General features: G+C 46.7%; 1 protein-coding gene across 4 annotated transcripts in view; it reads right to left on the reverse strand.

Annotated features, from left to right (window-relative positions):
- Positions 1 to 19,967, reverse strand: part of CTIF (cap binding complex dependent translation initiation factor) — a 181,662-nt gene that overhangs the window by 83,389 nt on the left and 78,306 nt on the right. For all 4 annotated transcript variants that reach the window (XM_060236193.1, XM_060236192.1, XM_060236190.1 and 1 more), the window contains one exon: positions 2,427 to 2,868. In XM_060236193.1, the coding sequence (XP_060092176.1) occupies positions 2,427 to 2,868 (442 nt within the window). The remainder of the gene's footprint in view (positions 1 to 2,426; positions 2,869 to 19,967) is intronic.

The raw sequence follows: 19,967 nt of genomic DNA on the forward strand, positions 1-19,967 counted from the left end.
ACTCTGAGATTCACAGTAAAGGGTGGGATATAAATCCAATATCATTAATATCATCAAGATGAAAAGCTCTCTGCTGGAGTGAAATGGCCTTAGCCCATTTTAGTGGTTCTTCTTAAACAATATAAGTCCAGTCCCGAAAAATTACAGCTTCAGAGCCCCTTATTCCCTATTCACTGTGCCATTAGTGGCTTCATAACACCATAAAATGTGTCTTTCTATATCTGGTTTGTCAGCCTATAATTTTAAAATGTGCTTTCACCAGGGATAGGAAAAGTAGGTGATGATTTTGGATTAGAAACACAGCATGTTAGTATTAGCCTTTTTAAGTAAACGGCAATAAGCATACAGAGGCATCTAGTGGTAGAACACAGCATTACACAAAATTGCACTGGCTCAGCTAAAGCAACAGATAGTGACACCTGGTGACCTATTTCAGACACAAGTCGGAGGGCGAAAAGACTCCAAAATATTACTTCTTTATAAAATATCTGAATGAATTTATTTACAGTCAAAGACCATTATTTACAAACCACAGATAATTAGCCATAATACATCCTTATCAGAACCATCATAAGAGCCAGTCTGGTGTAGTGGTTAAGTGTGCAGACTCTTATCTGGGAGAACCGGGTTTGATTCCCCACTCCTCCCACTTGCAGCTGCTGGAATGGCCTTGGGTCAGCCATAGCTCTGGCAGAGGTTGTCCTTGAAAGGGCAGCTGCTGTGAGAGTCCTCTCCAGCCCCACCCACCTCACAGGGTGTCAGTTGTGGGGGAGGAAGGGAAAGGAGATTGTGAGCCGCTCTGAGACTCTTCGGAGTGGAGGGCGGGATATAAATCCAATATCTTCATCTACCTCACAGGGTGTCTGTTGTGGGGGAGGAAGGTAAAGGAGATTGTGAGTCGCTCTGAGACTCTTCGGATTCCCCCACAACAGACACCCTGTGAGGCAGATGAAGATATTGAATTTATATCCCACCCTCTACTCCGAAGAGTCTCAGAGTGGCTCACAATCTCCTTTACCTTCCTCCCCCACAACAGACACCCTGTGAGGTGGGTGGGGCTGGAGAGGGCTCTCACAGCAGCTGCCCTTTCAAGGACAACCTCTGCCAAAGCTATGGCTGACCCAAGGCCATTCCAGCAGCTGCAAGTGGAGGAGTGGGGAATCAAACCCGGTTCTCCCAGATAAGAGTCTGCACACTTAACAGAGATATAAACTTTATAAAGGACACAAACACAATTAAAGATTTATTTTTTTTAAAAAAAACCCTTAAAATAAAACATGCTTAAAACATTAGCACTCGTTGGTCCCATGGGATCCGGGGAACTGGGCAAAGGAAGCTCTGGCTCTTTCCCTCCTTCCCCAGGGAACCAGGAGGGGGAGGAGCCTCAACCAATGAAGAAAATAGAGGCTTTGCTCTGTAGCTCCTGTGTGATTGAGCAAGTCTTGCAAAACTAGCTGTGATGCAGAAGGAAGCAAGAGATCGGGAGTAGGAAGCAGACGACAGCCAGTTGCTCAGGGGCATTAAATGAGCCCTCTGGGGCCCTGATTTGGCCCCCAGAACACGTTTGACACCCCTCCTCTAAGCACTTATTTCCCCACCTGACCCCACACAACCCAACCCTCCCTCTGATTTATTATCTCAGAAGCCTGAACCCCGAAGTTTCTGCCTTTAGCAAGAAAAAAATACTGTAAGTAGAATACAGTCAACAGTGAAGGTGAGGAAATATACCTACATCCAATGGCCTGGCCCAGGGGTGGCCAAACAATAAACATCAGATGTTTGAGAGCCATAAGGAATGAATGTCAGATGTTTGAGAGCCACAAGACAAGAAGGTCAGATAATGGAAGGAAGGAAGGAAGGAAGGAAGGAAGGAAGGAAGGAAGGAAGGAAGGAAGGAAGGAAGGAAGGAAGGAAGGGAAGGGAGGAAGGGAGGAAGGGAGGAAGGGAGGAAGGAAAGGGAAGGGAAGGGAAGGGAAGGGAAGGGAAGGGAAGGGAAGGGAAGGGAAGGAAGGAAGGAAGGAAGGAAGGAAGGAAGGAAGGAAGGAAGGAAGGAAGGAAGGAAGGAAGGAAGGAAGGAAGGAAGGAAGGAAGGAAGGAAGGAAGGAAGGAAGGCAAATAGATGGGGAGGGGAGGTAGAAAGAAAGCAACTTTAATTTAAAATGCCTTCTCCAAGCTGCTGGCTGGCCTTGCTTGGAGAAGTGATTTAAACAGACAAACGTCTTCTCCAAGCTGGTCGAAGAAGCAGTGGGGACTTCGAGGGCCACACAATATGTGCGAAAGAGCCGCATGTGGCTCCCGAGCCAATTTGGCCACCCCTGGCCCTTCCCTGCAAAGCTGACGATTCCAGATGCTCCCCTAACATGACGATGCTTCAAGTTTGCTCAAGGGGTGGAAAGGTTAAAAAAAGAAAAGAAAAAAGGAGGTACCTTTTCTTTTAGTCTCCTTCGTAGTCTGTCTTTGGAAGACTGGAGTAGGTTAATTTTGGGCCTCTCGCTGATCCGTTCGTGGAGGCTGTCCTTCTGCTTGCTCTCCGACTCCTGGATATACTGCGGAGAGTGCCTCTCCGTGGCGTCGCTGCTGCGGTGCATCTCCAGGGGGATGTGCACGGTGCAGACGGAGGCGTCCTCGATTTTCAGGTTCTCGGTCTCTTTGGCGTTTCTGTGCGTCTCTTTGTTGTCGTTGGGCGGGTGTTTCTGGTTGTGGTGCCACCGCCGGTTTTGGCTGTAGCCGTGGTGGCCGGACCGCCCCGAGGAGTGGGGGGCTTGGTTCCCCTGCGAGGGCTTCTGGTGCTCCCGGTTGTGTTTGGCTGTCCCTTGCTGGTGCTCTGGGTGCTGCTGAGACTTGTTCCCTCCAGGAGCCCTTTGGCGCCTGCAAACCCAGAAACAGGGAGGGGTCAGCATCTTTTTTTTTTTTTTAAACACTCCTTTGCAAAACCAAATTATTCCAGAGAGCTTTTTTTTTTTTTTGCACAGCCGATAGGCAAGAGAGGCCCAACGGCGCATAGTGCCTATTATCATCATCATCATCATCATCATCATCATCATCATCATCTGTTTATTTATATTCCGCCCGTTCCCCATAGGGGCTCAGAGCGGAGCACAACATGAATAATAAAATCACAATAAAATCAACATAACAATAAAAAAGCATAACAGTAAAAACTATTTCAATATACAGTCCAACAGAATAGTTCGGCGGGACCAGACGGCATAACAATACGATGCAGCAAAACAGTGCAGTAGGATAGTACAGCAGGGGAGGCCAACCGATCTGATGGATAGATGCCCACTGCCTCACCCAAAAACCTGGTGGAACAGCTCTGTTTTACAGGCCCTACGAAAGGCTAGCAAGCCAGGTAGGGCCTGGATCTCCATAGGGAGCTGATTTCACCATGTTGGGGTCAGGACTGAGAAAGACTTGGCCCTGGTAGAGGCAAGACAGGCATCTCTTGGGCCTAGGCAAACTTGTGCCCCCCCGCCTCCTCCTCCCTCCACCCGCACCGTCACCTCCTACCTCCCCCCACACCGCCACCTCCTCCTTCCCCCCACACCACCACCTCCTCCCTCCCCTCACACCGCCACCTCCTCCATCCCCCCCGTACCACTTCCTCCTTCCCCCTGCACCGCTCTCTCCCTCTTGCACTGTCACCTCCTCCCTCCCCCTGCACCGCTCCCTCCCTCCCCCCGCACCGCTCCCTCCTTCCCCCTGCACCGCCCTTCCCTCCCCCTGCACCGCCACCTCCTCCCTCCCCCGCACTGCCTCCTCCTCCCTCCCCTCGCACCGCTTCTTCCCTCCCCCCCCGAACCGCCATCTCCTCCCTCCCCCCGCACTGCCCCCTCCCTCCCCCCCCACCGCCACCTCCTCCCTCCTTGGATGGGAAGGAAGTGGGAAGGAGGAAGCGGCTGCAGTGCATTTTCAGACTTCGCCCTTCTCGCTGCTGCTGGTCTGCCCTGGGCACGGACAGTGAACGCACCGTGGTTTTACCTGCCAATCAGCTGATCGGTGTGTGTATGTGTGTGTGCGGGGGGGTTTCGCACCTTTAGATAGCTGGGGAGAGTGGCGTTTGACCGCAGGTTCCCCGGAGTTGAAATTGACATGGTGGGAGAGGGAGAAGGAGGCTGGGGAGCAGGCAAACTAGGTGTTTGCCTAGGGGGGGAGGCTGAATTCAGCGCCCCTGCCCTGTTGGCGCCCTAGGCAACCGCCTAGTTTGCCTAGTGGGTGAGCCAGCCCTGACGATAGGGCTGAACTTATAAAACACTTCTCACTTAACTTGAATAAACAACTGGGTCTGTGTTCTATACTGCTGTGTGTAGTCCCTGCAAATAGAATCATAGAGCTGGAAGGAACCTCCAAGGTCATCTAGTCCAACCCCCTGCCCAATGCAGGAAATCCACAAATTCCTCCCCTTCAACACCTCCAGTAACACCTGTTCCATGCCCAGGTGGTGGTGGTGGTGGTGGTGGGAGAATCTAATCAGTGTTCCTTCTAAGCTGAGTTAGTGTGAGCTAGCTCACAGTTTTTTAGTTTCCAGCCCACAGATTTTTGTCTCAGCTCAGGAAAAATGGCCCCAGAGCAAGTTAATTAATGAAGTAGCTCACAACTTCAACGCCAGTAGCTCATGAAGTAGAATTTTTGCTCACAACACTCTACAGCTTAGAGGGGATATTGATTCTAACAGGTCATCTCAACGCAGGGGAGGCCCAACATGGACATGTGGCTCTCTCATACCTATTTTGTGTGGCTCCTGGAAGTGAAAGAGGATCTTAATGCAGGCTTACTCTCAAGTGAGTAGGCATGGCATCAGGACCTCAGGCAGTCTTTGAGCACTGACCCATAGGTAGGGACTATTTCCACCATGTGAAGGGGGGGGAGGAGAGGGAAACATGCAGACTTGCAAGCTCTTCTCCTCCACCACAGAGCTAGAGCAGGGAAAGAGAGCGCAAGAGCCAAGGGAGCCACTGGAAAGAGGAACAGAATTAAAGAGGGCTGCGCAGGGTTCATAGCTCTTATAGTTTCATAGTTCTTATAGGAGCTGTATTTTCTAACCTTGGTGTCAAGGCAAAGAGAGATCCATAATGATACAAACGGCAGCCAGTGATTTATAAGCTACATGTCTGTTTCCTTCTCTAACTGGTGAAAAAAAAAATTATTCCCTATCCTTTCCCTATGCTGGTCTTATGGGAACTGATATTCCCAGCATTTTTTTTTAAAGTCTTCTAGTATGGTCGTGTTGTAAAGTGGACACATATGTATTTTATCTTTCTGGGCAAAAAAGAATTAAGAGTTTTAGTAAAAACATTGTGCGTAATATTTGTTCCATGTCTTGTGACTCTCAAACATCTGATGTTTATAATATTTGGCTCTTATGTTAAGCAAGTTTGGCCACCCCTGGTTTATAGTCTACTTTCCCTTGGACAGTTTACTGTCATATGACAGAAACACGCGTGAGAATGAATTACAAGAACCTCTCTGACAGCTGCCTTCCTTGGTGCGTATTTTACAAAAACCAGAAATCAATGTAGCCACGTGATGTGGAACATTGGAATTCATTCATCCTCCATGACAGCTAGAGTTTCTGATCCCCTGGTTAGCGTGGGGGATGCACTGTTTTCCATTGCCCACAACTGACCTGAGCAGCAAGAGGGGGGGGGGGAAATCCCCCCCAATACCAGCTTCTGTGTCACATCACTTCCTTTTAAAAAATGGAAATGAAATTTGGTACATCTAGGAATTGCCAAAAAAACTCTATGTTAAAACCACAGAGTTTCCAGTGATTCCTAGAGCTACTAGCGCCACTTCTGTTTTTTTAACTGGAGTGACACGATGCTTCACCCAGCTTCACATTCACCCACCACAACTCTGCCCAACGACCCTCCTGCTGGATGCCAGACAGAGCCGGACACTTCTAATGACAGCCTTTACGGTATAATTGCACTATAATACCAAAACAGCCCATGTTTGGTTGCTGAGGGCCCCTGCTACAAAACATTTCGTGAGGGGAATTTTTTTTTTTAACGGCTACAGAAGGCTGGTTTGTTGCCCTGGGTCAAAGATTTGTGAAGATGTAAATAAAAACAGCTGTAACAAAAAGAGGAAGGGAAAGGAAATTGTTTAAATGCATGTCCTATTTACAGCTGTGGAGGCTGAGGGGGGGAAGTGAGAGAACTAAGCTATGGTGGCATCAGGCTCCAGCCAGGATTATGTGAACGGGGGGACGGTGTGGCTTAATTTTAAAATTAAATGTAGTTGCTGTCCTGTTATTTCAGGAGGGTCAAACACGCAGCTTTAGGGCCGAATCACGCTCCTGGACGGGTCCTATCAGGCTCCCAAGCAACTGGCTGTTGTCTGCTTCCTTCTCCCTCTCTCTTGCTTCTTTCTGCATCACAGTTTGCTTGGCCAGGCTCTCTCAAGCGCACAGGAGCTACAGAGTAACGCCTCTCTCCCTTCTATTGGCTGAGGCTCCAACCCCTTCTCATCCCTTGGGAAAGGAGGGAAAGAGCCAGAGCTTCCTTTACCCAGTTCCCTGGATGGCACAGGAGAGATACAAAGAAAGTATCATTAAGACCAACAAGTTGTAATATTTTAGCATGTTTTATTTTAAGTATTTTTAAAAAAATCTTTGTGTTTGTCTCTGTCCTTTGCAAAGTTATATTGAGGTGTCAAGCATGCAGTTCGGGGGCCAAATCAGGCCCCCGAGGGGCTCCTTTCAGGCCCCTGAGCAATTGGCTATCATTTGCTTCCTTCTCCCTATATCTTGCTTCCTTTGCGTAATGGTTTGCTTTGCACAGGAGTTACAGAGCAAAACCTCCATTTTCTCCATTGGTTGAGGCTCCTCCCTTGGGGAGGAAGGGGGGGCGGAGGCAGAGCTTGTTTTTCCAGGCTCTCTCAATTGCACAGCAGAACTACTGAGCCAAGCCTCTCTTCCTTCTATTGGCTGAGGCTCCCCCCAGTCCCTCCTGAGGAAGGAAGGAAAGAGCCAGAGCTTCCTTTGCCCAGTTCCCTGTATCCCGCTGAAGAAATACAAATAAAGCACCTTTAAGACCAACGAGTGCTAATGCGTTTAAAAATATATTTATTTAATTGCGTTTGTGCGCTTTATAAAGTTTATATCTCAGCTACCTAATCTTAAATAGTTGAACAAAGCAGGAGTCAAGTCGCACCTTTAAGACCAACCAATTTTTATTTAGAACGTAAGCTTTCGTGTAGAATGAAAGCTTACGTTCTAAATAAAAACCGGTTGGGTCTTAAAGGTGCAACTTGACTCCTGCTCTGTTCAACTGCTTCAGACCAACACGGCTGCCCGCTTGGATCTAATCTTAAATAGGCACACACATGGCCTGACTGGCCCAATATGGCCCAGTCTGACATGGCTCGGCCCAACCCAACATGGCCCAGCCCAACAAGGAGTTTGACACCCCTGGCTTATATCTTTGCTACCTGGCTGTCCGGAGGTGGAGCTAATGCCCCTTCTCCGAGACCTCCCGGCCGGGGGTCCCGGCACCACCCCTCATGGGGACGAGGGCCCAGAAGGAAACGGCATCCATCCCAATGGGAGTTCCAAGCCTTCGGACTGCCCCTATGGATGCCTCAGGAGTAACGCCAGGGACCTGACCACGCTGACACATCCCCTCACCCTGCAGGGATTGGAAGGAGGCAAGGGTGGAGGGGGCAGGGGATTCAACTCCAGGAGCAAGAGCCTGTGTCTTATCCCGAGCGCAGCTCAGAGAGAACAGGGAAAGAGGCTAAGCATGGGGAGGACCTGAGAGGGGTATAGATGGATGCAACCTCCCTCCTGGCCTCCTTCTGAGGCAGAGCACGTTACTCAGGAGAAAATTATGCCATGGAGCAGGAGCCTTCCCCTCTCCTCCCCAAAGACCCTTGGAAACGACACTGGCGTTATATTTTATGACACACATGGCCTGGGCCGACAAGGTCTCATTTATGTCAGATCCAGCCCTCACCGCAAATGATGTCGGGGAGGGACAGTGGCTCAGTGGTAGAGCATCTGCTTGGTAAGCACAAGGTCCCAGGTTCAATCGCCAGCATCTCCAACCAAAAAGGGTCCAGGCAAGTAGGTGTGAAAAACCTCAGCTTGAGACCCTGGAGAGCCGCTGCCAGTCTGAGGAGACAATACTGACTTTGATGGGCCGTGGGTTCGATTCAGTATAAGGCAGCTTCATATGTTCATATATCAACACCCCTGGAAATGATGGGCTGAAAAAGCATGAGGTGTCCAACACACAATGCCATAAGATTATTGCAATGATCAGGAGTACCCCGGGTCAAAGCTTGCCTTTACCATGAATAATTTGCCTTTGAGCAAAACCCCTGTTGGTCCAACTTTGTCGTTCCCCTCCCCCTGTATATGAGGCTAATAATACGGGTCTGCTTACATAAGAACATAAGAGAAGCCATGTTGGATCAGGCCAGTGGCCCATCCAGTCCAACACTCTGTGTCACATAAGAACATAAGAGAAGCCATGTTGGATCAGGCCAGTGGCCCATCCAGTCCAACACTCTGTGTCACATAAAAACATAAGAGAAGCCATGTTGGATCAGGCCAATGGCCCATCCAGTCCAACACTCTGTGTCACATAAAAACATAAGAGAAGCCATGCTGGATCAGGCCAATGGCCCATCCAGTCCAACACTCTGTGTCACATAAAAACATAAGAGAAGCCATGTTGGATCAGGCCAGTGGCCCATCCAGTCCAACACTCTGTGTCACATAAAAACATAAGAGAAGCCATGCTGGATCAGGCCAATGGCCCATCCAGTCCAACACTCTGTGTCACATAAAAACATAAGAGAAGCCATGTTGGATCAGGCCAGTGGCCCATCCAGTCCAACACTCTGTGTCACATAGTGGCCATAAAAACCAGATGCCATCAGGAGGCTCACCAATGGGGCAAGGACACTAGAAGCCCTCCCACTGTGCCCCCCCAAGCACCAAGAATACAGAGCATCACTATCCCAGGCAGAAAGTTCCATCAATACTCTGTTCCATATGCATATCCAATCCCCTCTTGAAGCTGTCTATGCTTGTAGCTGCTACCACCTCATGTGGCAGTGAACTCCACGTATTCACCTTTGGGTGAAGAATTAGTACTTCCTTTTATCCGTTCGAACCTGACCGCTCAGCAATTTCATTGAATATCCACATTCAATGCTAACGTCTTTTATTTATACCACTGATTTCAAAATCATCGCTTGTGTCTGGGCACGGGCAAGACGTCCTCGCGTCTCATAAACTCCGCCGACCATTTTTAAACCCGAGCACGAATTCCTTCCGCTACCGCAGCGCACGAGTCAGCTCTTCCTCCGTTTGGTCTAAACACAAGCGCTCAGTCTTGCCTGTTAAGAGCCAGCTGGCCACAGCAAACAGGTCTAACCTGCTCTCGGCGCCAAGGAACACACTTTTGATGGACATGATCGGTTTGGCAAAAAAAACGGGGGGGGGGGGACCATTTTAGCCACTGACCAGCGACGGGGTAATGGCCACTTCCTGCAGTCAATAACAATTCGAGCTGGTCAGTGCAAACTTGTTCTCCCGCGCAAGTCAAATAAACCTCTGTGCGAAACAAAAACTATTTAAAGTGTTTAAAATAACACAGGTTATTTCTCCCGAGGGGAATCGTTTTGAGAATAGGGCGGCAAAGCCGAGGCTTCAGAAGAGCGATTGTTTAGCTGGGAGGAAGTCAATTTTGCAGTGAACAAAACGCATTTAAGAAAATCGGCTTACTGCATGTAAATTACCTCTGAGCGTTGGGTGGGTGTATTTGTTGATATAAATTTAGTTTTGCTTTTATTTTTGTTTCTTGATTCTTTCCAGCGATTGCATTATCTTTGCATAAATATGTTTTCGTTCCAGATTATCGAAGTACATTGATCAGAAGAAGCTATTAATCGAAACACGAAATTTTACCTGGGAATCGTGTTATCAATAGTACTTCTCTTCAATATCTGAATCCTTTCTACAGAATATTCATAGCATCATTGACTATCCTATCTATTTTTGCAAGGAGAAGTCTGCGTGTCAACAAAAAGCTACTTTTGAGGGGTGCGTCCTTATGGACTCTTATGTGATGGACTTTTCTACCTCATACTGAATTCTTTGTTGTTGTTTTGTTTATATAAATATAGTTGTTTTGTGAATGCCTTCAAGTGATCTACTGAAAGAGTGGTTTAGTTCTCTAAGTAATTTTCATTTCATAAATAAGATTAGTGAATTTGAAAGTCTTTAAGTGTTGTGATTAATTTTCAAATAACACATTTTTCTTGGTTTGCAACTTCCTGTGTTTTTCCCTTGTGGTTTACGTAGCCTCCAGGTCAGGCCTGGAGATCTCCCATTTTTACAACTGGCAGAGATCAGCTCCCCTGGAGAAAATGGCTGTTTTGAAGGGCGGACTCTATGGCTCTGTACCATGCTGATGCCCCTCCTCCCCAAACTCCACCCTCTCCTGGCTCCACCCCCAAAGTCTCCAGGTACTTTCCAACACAGACCTGGCAACCAGTGTTCCCTCTAAGCTGAGTTAGTGTGAGCTAGCTCACAGATTCTTAGCCTCCAGCTCAGACATTTTTGTCTTAGCTCAGGAAAAATGGCCCCAGAGCACAATAATTCATGCAGCAGCTCACAACTTTAATACCAGTAGCTCACAAAGTAGAATTTTTGCTCACAAGACTCTGCAGCTTAGAGGGACATTGCTAGCAACCCTAAGGAATGGTGACAGAGAATTTAAAAAAAAAACCAAATAAATGAACTTCTAAAAGATTGAACTGGAATAGACATCTTAGAAGTCTGCACCACTTTTTGGCTCGTGACACGTTTTCCGCGATGAACAGAGTGGTTTCAGGGAGCCAGAAAGTTGCGCCAAATGCTACAAGTGAAGTTGGAGATTATTCTTCTGCTTTTCAGAAGGACCCAAAACAATTCCATGCCTGAAAACACTCCAGGACGGAACAGGAGCATACCAGTATTGCTGGGGGTTACCAACCTCCTGGTAGTAACTGGAGATGTCCTGGGATTACAACTGATCTCCAGGCGATAGACGTGAGTTCACCTGGAGAAAATGGCTGTTTTGAAAGGTGGAAAATGGCCACTTTGGAAGGTGGCATTATATGCTGAGGTTCCTTTGCTTCCTCAAACCCTGTCCTCCTTAGGCTGTACCCCCTAAATTTCCAGGTATTTCCCAACCCAGAGCTGGTAGCTTTAGTATTGTGGATATTAGGATGGAACAAGATCACACCAAAGTTGACACAGTCATTTAGAAGAAGAGTACAGATTTATACTCTGCCTTACTCTCTGAATCAGAGCAGCTTACAATCTCCTATATCAGTGGTGGCGAACCTATGGCACGGGTGCCAGAGGCGGCACTCGGAGCCCTCTCTGTGGGCACACAAACTCCCTCCCCCCCCCCGCCCCCGTGCACGAGGCTCTGGAGTGATATCTCGTTGAAGCGCCTCCTCTCCCCAAACTCAGGCTCCTTCCCCCAAATCTCCAGGTACTTCCCAACCCAAACTTGGCAACCCTAACTGGGCCTCCTTCAGAGAGACAACAGGGCACTCCAACCTTTTTGAGCTCGTGGGCACCTCTGGAATTCTGACATGGGGGGTGGGTGCAACCACAATGCAGCCCCCAAGCACAACACACAGAGGAAAATTCCTTGCAGGTGTTCCTGCAGTTTTAGGGAGGGGGTTAGATGGGACCCACTAGGGCAGGGGTGGCCACATTTGCTTAACATAAGAGCCACACAGAATAAATGTCAGATGTGTGAGAGCCACCAGACACGAACGTCGGATGTCTGAGGGAAGGAAGGAAGAAGGGAAGGAAGGAAAGAAAATAGGTGGGGAGGGAGAGAGAGAGATGGAAAGAAAGCAACTTGAACTTTAAATGCTTTCTCCAAGCCACTGGCTGGCTTGGCTTCAAGAAGTGGTTTAACGAGACAAATGCCTTCTCTGGTGGGGGCTTCAAGAGTCACACAGTGTGTGTGAAAGAGCCGCATGTGGCTCCCAAGCCATAGTTTGGCCACCCCTGCACTAGAGAGATGGGTATAAGACAGCTTCACATTTTCACGTGGCCAGGACCTGGTTGCATTTCATATTTCAAAACTGTTGTGATATTGTGTGTTCTCTCCGAAAACACTGCCAGGCCTTGAGAAATGGGGATCTTCAGAATTCTTAAACCAGCAGTTGTCTAGAACATTAAAAAGGAAAAGGGACCGCATTACTAGAGAACAATGTATAAGGAAACTAGTCAAATCTTAAATAATGTGTGAATAAATGCATACTATTTTAAAGAGAAAAGAGCCCCATGGCGCAGAGTGGTAAAGCTGCAGTACTGCAGTCCTAAGCTCTGCTCACAACCTCAGTTCTATCCTGGTGGAAGCTGGGTTCAGGTAGCCGGCTCGAGGTTGACTCAGCCTTCCATCCTTCCGAGGTTGGTAAAATGAGTACTCAGACTGCTGGGCGGAAAGTGTAGATGATCGGGGAAGGCAATGGCAAACCACTCCCAAAAAAATTCCGCTGTGAAAATGTTGTGAAAGCAACGTCACCCCAGAGTCGGAAACGGTCGGTGCTTGCACAGGGGACTACCTATACTTTTTAAATTTTATTTTAAAGAGAGTCAGTGTGCTGTAGTAGTGCTGAGAGAGAGATCTGGAAGTAGGGTTGTTAATCCCCAAGTATGGGCTGGAGATCTCTCAAAATTACAGAGAAGATGGCAGCTTTATACCTTATTGAGACCCCTCCCTTTCCCAAACCTTGCCCTTTTCCAGGCTCCATCCCCAAATCGTCAGGTATTTCCCAACCAAGAATTGGCGTTTATCTGAGAGGCCCATATTCGAATCCTCACTCTCCCATGAAAGCTTCCTTGGTGATCTTGGGCCAGTCACACTCTCAGCCTAATCTGCCTCACAGGGTTATTGTAAGGATAAAATGGATGAGGGGACACCAACGTAAGCTGTTTTAGGTCCTTATTAGGGAGAAATATGGGATAAATGAAGTAAACAAATAAAGTGGCCCTGAATTATGAGGAAAGATGGGGTATAAATGTTTTAATAAATAATAAAATAAATATGGCAAAGTGGGTGCAAAGCTTTAGCCAACGAATTGGGTGCGTTGAGCTTATCGGCTGTAAGTGAAAATGCTTAAATTTAATTTCTAACGGCGGTGTCCCTTGCAAAAGCATTCCTGTACTGTAAAAGAGTATGTTGTTTTAAAAAAAACTTGTTATAATGTTGTTTGTATGGCAACCCAAACCATTGCACTGGAAAAGCAAGCTGTTAATCGGATGCCCTAAATCCTGTCTCTTTTGTATGTTTAAGGGCCTTTAATTTCCTTTTCTAAAAAAGCCCCAGTGGTTTGGAATTGCTGATAATCCAGTCATGACAAGACCCTTTGGAAATCTGCAGTGTCTTAAGTTCAGCGAGAGGATGCGAGACACCGTCTTTTTGGCTGTGTTTTCTGACAGGAATTTCCTCTGATTTTAGCTTCCTCTTATACGGGACAAGAGGAAAATGTCCTAATCATTCAGACTTCTAAGGTGTGTCTGAAGAGAATGGTGGTGTCTCTCGGGTAGGAAATGCCCACGCCAAATGTATTTGCTCTCCAACAGTAGTCTAGAACCACCTCAGCCTAGCAGTTAAACCCCAGAGTTAGACACCAAGAGCAAAGCTTTTTAATATAATACCATATAGAAGAAGAAGAGATTGGATTTGTATCCCGCCCTTCACTATGTGAAGGAGTCTCAGAGCATCTTACAATCTCTTTTTCCTTTCCCCTTGCCACAACAGGCACCCCGTGAGGCAGGTGGGGCTGAGAGAGCTCTGAGAGAACTGCTCTTGAGAGAAGAACTCTGAGAGAACTTATGACTGACCCAAGGTCATCCAACAGTTGCATGTGAAGGAGTGGGGAATCAAACCTGGCTCTCCCAGATAAGAGTCAGTGCACTTAACCACTACACCAAACTAGCTCTCAATAATGTCTTAGAACTGTTTAGAAAGCTGATAGGAACAAAGTTGATTCACTTGAAATGGGGGGTTGGAGAGGAGTTTTATGGACACTCTGGACCACAAAAAAAAGAAAAATCCAAAGGCTCTAGATTCCAATCAAGCCTGCTTGAGGGCAGGCCTGTTGCAGAAAAGATTTCCAAGCTTTCTAATAGACTAGGAGTGCCCCTCCTCCCTCAGGTGCTTTCCTGCCAAAAAGATCACCTGACTGGGAGGAGGGGCGCTACTCCCTCAGTTCTCTCCATGCTGCCGCTGGAGAACCTAAGATACTGAGGTTACAGAGAGTTCACTGCAGGGCAGGAGGGAGGGATGTGTGTCTGCACAGAAGACACTCGATGAACAATGGTTACAGATAAGTGTAACCCCATTTTCATCTTCGTGGCTTCTGTGCAGCCCCACATGGGGAGATTAGCAACCTGGGGAGAACAGGGACCCCAGTGGGGTACAATGTCACAGAGCCCACCCTCCAAAGCATCCCTTTTCTCCAGGGGAACTGATCCTTGCAGCCTGGAGATGAGCTGTAATTCCAGGGGATCCCCAGGTCCCACCTGGAGGCTGGCATCCCTAACTCCCATGAAGCTGAAATGATTAAACTGAGGCTATTGTACTTTGGTCACCTCATGAGAAGACAAGAGTCATTGGAAGAGACAATAATGCTCGGACAAGTGGAAGGCAGCAGAAAAAGAGGGAGATCCAACGTGAGATGCAGTAATTCAGTAAAGGAAGCCATGGCCCTTCATTTGCAAAACCTGAGGAAGGTTATTAACAATTGGCTGTTTTGGAGGACATTATATCATAGGGATGTCAATCGGAACCTACTTGATGGAATTTCACACACTCACTGATTTAAAGTGCTGCCTTCAGCAAGGCAGTTATCAGAAACGCATTTTTATGACCTATCACAGGGTAGCCAAACTAGTTTAATGTAAGAGCCACATAGAATAAACGGCAGATGTCTGAGAGCTGAAAGACATGAACATCAGATGTTTGAGAGCTGCAAGTAAAGGAAGGAAGGAAAATGGAGGGTCTGAGAGGTGGAAAGAAAGCAACTTTAACTTTAAACGCATTCTCCAAGCTGCTGGCTAGCCTTGGAGAAGTGATTTTTTAAAATGTAAACTTTATTATATTTTCATGTAAGCTTCTTTTACAAGTAGGAATCAATACCTCAATAACACAATAACAACTCAAGAACTTATCACAATTCTTACATAAACTAATGTTCAGAAAAAAAATGAGGTTTTGGTACACTGCATTTCTGAGTAAAATATTTTGCTCACTCATATAACTGACCACTGGGAGCCATAACTCAATAACCTTCTTTTCATACAGGTTCGGGGACATGTCTTTATTTGAACACGCCAATTTAGTAAGAATGAAGTAATCCCAGATCTTGTTTTTCCACAAAGATAGGGTCGGGATGCTCTTAGATTTCCAACTGAACGCCAAAAGTGTTTTTGACATTGATAATAAAATTGAAATGATTTCCCATTTTCTTCTAGGAGTCATTGATTGGGACCAATTCTCCAGTAGAAGCACCTCAGGATTATAAGTGAACTTTTAAAATAGTATTGATTTCTGTTACTATCATTTTCCAGTAGTTCTGCATACTTGGACAAGTCTATCATAGGTGAAAGTAATTAGCTATCTGTCCACATTGTTTGGGGCAGCCTGGGTTATTTCCACTCTTAAATCTTTATTTCACAGAAGGAGGTAAGTACCATCACCCTATAATTTTGAACATTTGGAGTCTTACAGAAAAGATTTGAGACGTATTGCCCAGTGATGCCCAAATGCCCTCCCATTCTTCTTTAGGAATCTTTCTGTTGAGGTCCGCAGCCCACTGTCTTTGGTATAGTGTAAAATCTTCCTCTTCAGCTTTGTTTAACAATGTATATAAAAACTTAAGTTAGTCCTATTTGATTCTCTTTACCAGCATATAACAGTTTTTCTAAAGGAGTCAGTTCTCTAGAGAGTGCATGGTTCAAACGCTTACTTTCTAAGCAATGGCGTAATTGTAAACAACGAAACCACTGAATCTTTAGCTTTAATTTCTGCTCGAGTTGATTGTTCTATCATCATGCCTTTGTCCCAAAAGTGTTTTATACAAGTAAAGCCGGCTTCTTTCCGTCTACTAAAAACTGTCAGATTAAACCCCAGAGGGAACCATTGTTGATTTGTGAGAAAGGATAGTGAAGAGACTGCTGGGGCCAAGAGAATAATCTAGAAAGCTGGAGTATTCCTTATCCTTTATCTGTGTTATTTCAGGATTCCAAAGCCTATCATATAATGTCACCTTACTTAGTAGGTATGATTCTATTGCCACCCATTCAGGCTAATGTTTTGTCGTGGCAGCTTTAATAAGTGCACCAATATTAATTGCCTCATAATAAAGTTTCAGATTTGGTATATCTATTCCACCCCTAGTTGAAGATCTCATAAGTGTTTTGATATTAATTCTAGATTTTTTGTGAGCCCAAAAGAACTTACGAAAAGTGGGAGAAGTGATTTAAAGAGATAAAGTGGAAGTACAAAGGCAGACTATTGTAAAGGCAAGATGATACCAAGATTACAAACCTATTCCGTTACAGAGGTGCCCTTCTGGAACTGTTCCATGCTACTATAGTTCTAAATCCTTTACAAAAATGCCGGGGGGGGGGGGAGAGGCTTCCTTATCTGCCAGGCGGGCCACTCGACAAGATGGGAGACCACACAGAATACACATGAATGGGCCATTGTACCTCCGGTCAGCTCCTGCACTACTGCAAGCTGTAAGACAGAGGCATTCCAAGCTACCTCCAACATCTCTGGAGCTCATCTATGAGCCCCAGGTTTGGGGCTCTATATCTTGGAGAAACGTTGACTGAGGGGTGACATGATAGAGGTCTACAAGATGATGCATGGGACAGAGAAGGTAGAGAAAGAAGTACTTTTCTCCCTTTCTCACAACTCGTGGGCATTCAATGAGATTGCTGAGCAGTCGGGTTAGAACGGATAAAAGGAAGTCCTTCTTCACCCAAAGGGTGATTAACATGCGGAATTCACTGCCACAAGAGGTGGCGGCGGCTACAAGCATTGACGGCTTCAAGAGGAGAGTGAATAAACATATGGAGCAGAGGTCCATCAGTGGCTATTAGCCACAGCGTATGGTTGGAACTCTCCGTCTGGGGCAGTGATGCTCTGTATTCTTAGCGCTTGGGGGGCACAGTGCGAGGGCTTCTAGGTCCTGGCCCCACTGATGGACCTCCTGATGGCGCCTGGGTTTTTTGGCCACTGTGTGACACAGAGTGTTGGACTGGATAGGCCATGGCTTCTCTTGTGTTCTTAAGGCCATGATGTGCTTGGGAGTCATGCACAAGCCATTTCCCTTGCCTCCTTCCACATCACCAGTGGCTTGAAGCGAGACAACTTCCAGTATCTAGGGCCACAAATGGCAGCTCTGGTTACTTGTTCGGGGTGGGGGTGGGGGGTGGGGAGGTGTGTGCAAACTGGTCCTGAATACCATACAAGTTTTGGGTATAAGGTAGCTGAAGGAACATCTACTCCATTTGAACCTTAGACCTGATAGAACATCTTCATGTGACCCTTCTTGCTCTTTGAAGACCCAAAGGAACACATACGAACCTTCTTGCTGTTTAAAGACATCTTGATACGAACTACTCCAGATGAACCTTCTTACTCTTTCAGAGCCAGTTTGGTGTAGTGGTTAAGTAGACTGACTCTTATCTGGAAAAACAGGGTTTGATTCCCCACTCCTCCACTTGCAGCTGCTGGAATGGCCTTGGGTCAGCCATAGCTCTTGCAGAGCTGTCCTTGAACAGACCACTTCTGGGAGAGCTCTCTCAGCCCCACCCGCCTCACACAGGCTATGTTCCCTCTAAGCTGTGGAGTCCTGTGAGTAATAATTCTACTTTGTGAGCTACTGGTATTGAAGTTGTGAGCGAGTGATTTGGCTACTGCATAAATTAGTTTGCTCTGGGGCCATTTTTTTCAGAGCAAAGACACAAATGTGTGAGCCAGAGGCTAAAAAACTGTGAGCTAGTCCACACTAACTCAGCTTAGAGGGAATACTGCTCACAGGGTGTCTGTTGTGGGAGAGCAAGGTAAAGGAGACTGTAGGCTGCTCTGAGATTCAGAGTGAAGGGTGGGGCAGAAATCCAATATCATAATCTTCTTTGAAGACCTGATGCTTTTTAAAGATCCACCATTTAAGGTGGAAGCCAGTTTGCCTTCTATCAGCATTCCAGATTCTCAGGGCTAGCCCCTATACCAGAGGTGGCCAAACTGTGGCTCTTGAAGCCCCCACTGCCCTGTTGGCATGGCTTGGAGAAGACATGTCTCTCTTTAAATCACTTCCCCAACTCAAGCCAGCTGGCAGGTCGGAGAATGCATTTAAAGTTGCTTTCCTTCCACCTCTCCCTCCCTCTGCCCTACCTTCTTCCTTCCTTCCATCTCTCAAACATCTGACGTTCATGTCTTGCGGCTCTCAAACATCTGACACTTATTCTATGTGGCTCTTATGTTAAGCAAGTTTGGCCACCCCTGCCCTATACTGTACAATTCACTTCTCTCTCAAGTTCAGCTACCCCTCCAAATGGAGCCAGTTTGGTGTAGTGGTTAAGTGTGTGGACTCTTATCTGGGAGAACCGGGTTTCATTCCCTACTCCTCCACTTGCAGCTGCTGGAATGGCCTTGGGTCAGCTATAGCTCTGGCAGAGGTTGTCCTTGAAAAGGCAGCTGCTGTGAGAGCCCTCTCAGCCCCACCCACCTCACAGGGTGTCTGTTGTGGGGGAGGAAGGTAAAGGAGATTGTAGGCCGCTCTGAGACTTTGTCCTTGAAAGGGCAGCTGCTGTGAGAGCCCTCTCCAGCCCCACCCACCTCACAGGGTGTCTGTTGTGGGGGAGGAAGATATAGGAGATTGTAAGCCACTCTCTCTAATTCAGAGAGAAGGGCAGAGTATAAATCTGCAATTCTTCTTCTTCAATTGGTTCCTTCTCCTTCATTTGGTTCCTTTTCCACCAAGCTCTTGGAGTCAGGCTTGTGAGAGCTGGACCATTTCATGATGCCCGTCCCCATGTCTCTGGTTCTGGAGAGGTAGTATGCATATTTTCTAAACAAGTAATCTGCTTCATGACACGAAATTGCTGTGAGCATAAAATGGGAGATGGGGAATTGTGTACGATGCTGAGAATCTCGGAGCAAGAGTGGGACAGATAAATGACAAATAAAACATTAAAAGTCACTGTAAATATTAATGAGTTTTCAGGTTTGTGGGAATAGCTGTGAATGGTTAGCCTTGTAAAGTGAATTATATGTTTGTGTTAGCCGTCCACCCATTCAACCAAGAATCGAACAGCTATTTGGAAACTTACAGCAAGTTACATTCCTGTTCTATTTATATTGCTAAACGGAAGGCTGGAATGAACGGAACATAACAGCCTAGCGGAATAGAGGTGGAAATAACACGACATTCAAGGTAGCATGACGGTACTGTGGATGGGAACTTTTAATTTGCTCCCATCCGAAAAGGTTGGAAATGAACATGCTCTGAGTGGCTTTTGTAGAGAACATTTGCTCTGAGCAAGGCAGGTTTTAAAAAAATAATAAATCCAAGGAAAGCTGATTGTCCAAGCATGTAGACAACAAAGATCTAATGAGAATAAATCTAAGAACACACAAGGAGGTTGATTTAAGACACACTGTAGGGGGGGGGGGGGAAGGAGTAAAGTGCAGATGACTGGGAAAGGCAATGGCAAACCACCCCGTAAAGAGTCTGCCATGATAACATTGTGATGTGACATCACCCCAGTCAGCAACGACTGGTGCTTGAGTAGGGGACGACCTTTACCTTTAGGGGGGAAAGAATAGTTTCACCGGTGCATGCTTGTCAGAGGAGAAATGTGGTATCATGCAGAAACATGCATGTGTGGCTGGGTCATGGTAGATGAAACTCTACAGACAAAA

Source organism: Heteronotia binoei, chromosome 4 (assembly GCF_032191835.1).
Source record: "Heteronotia binoei isolate CCM8104 ecotype False Entrance Well chromosome 4, APGP_CSIRO_Hbin_v1, whole genome shotgun sequence".
NCBI lineage: Eukaryota > Metazoa > Chordata > Lepidosauria > Squamata > Gekkonidae > Heteronotia > Heteronotia binoei.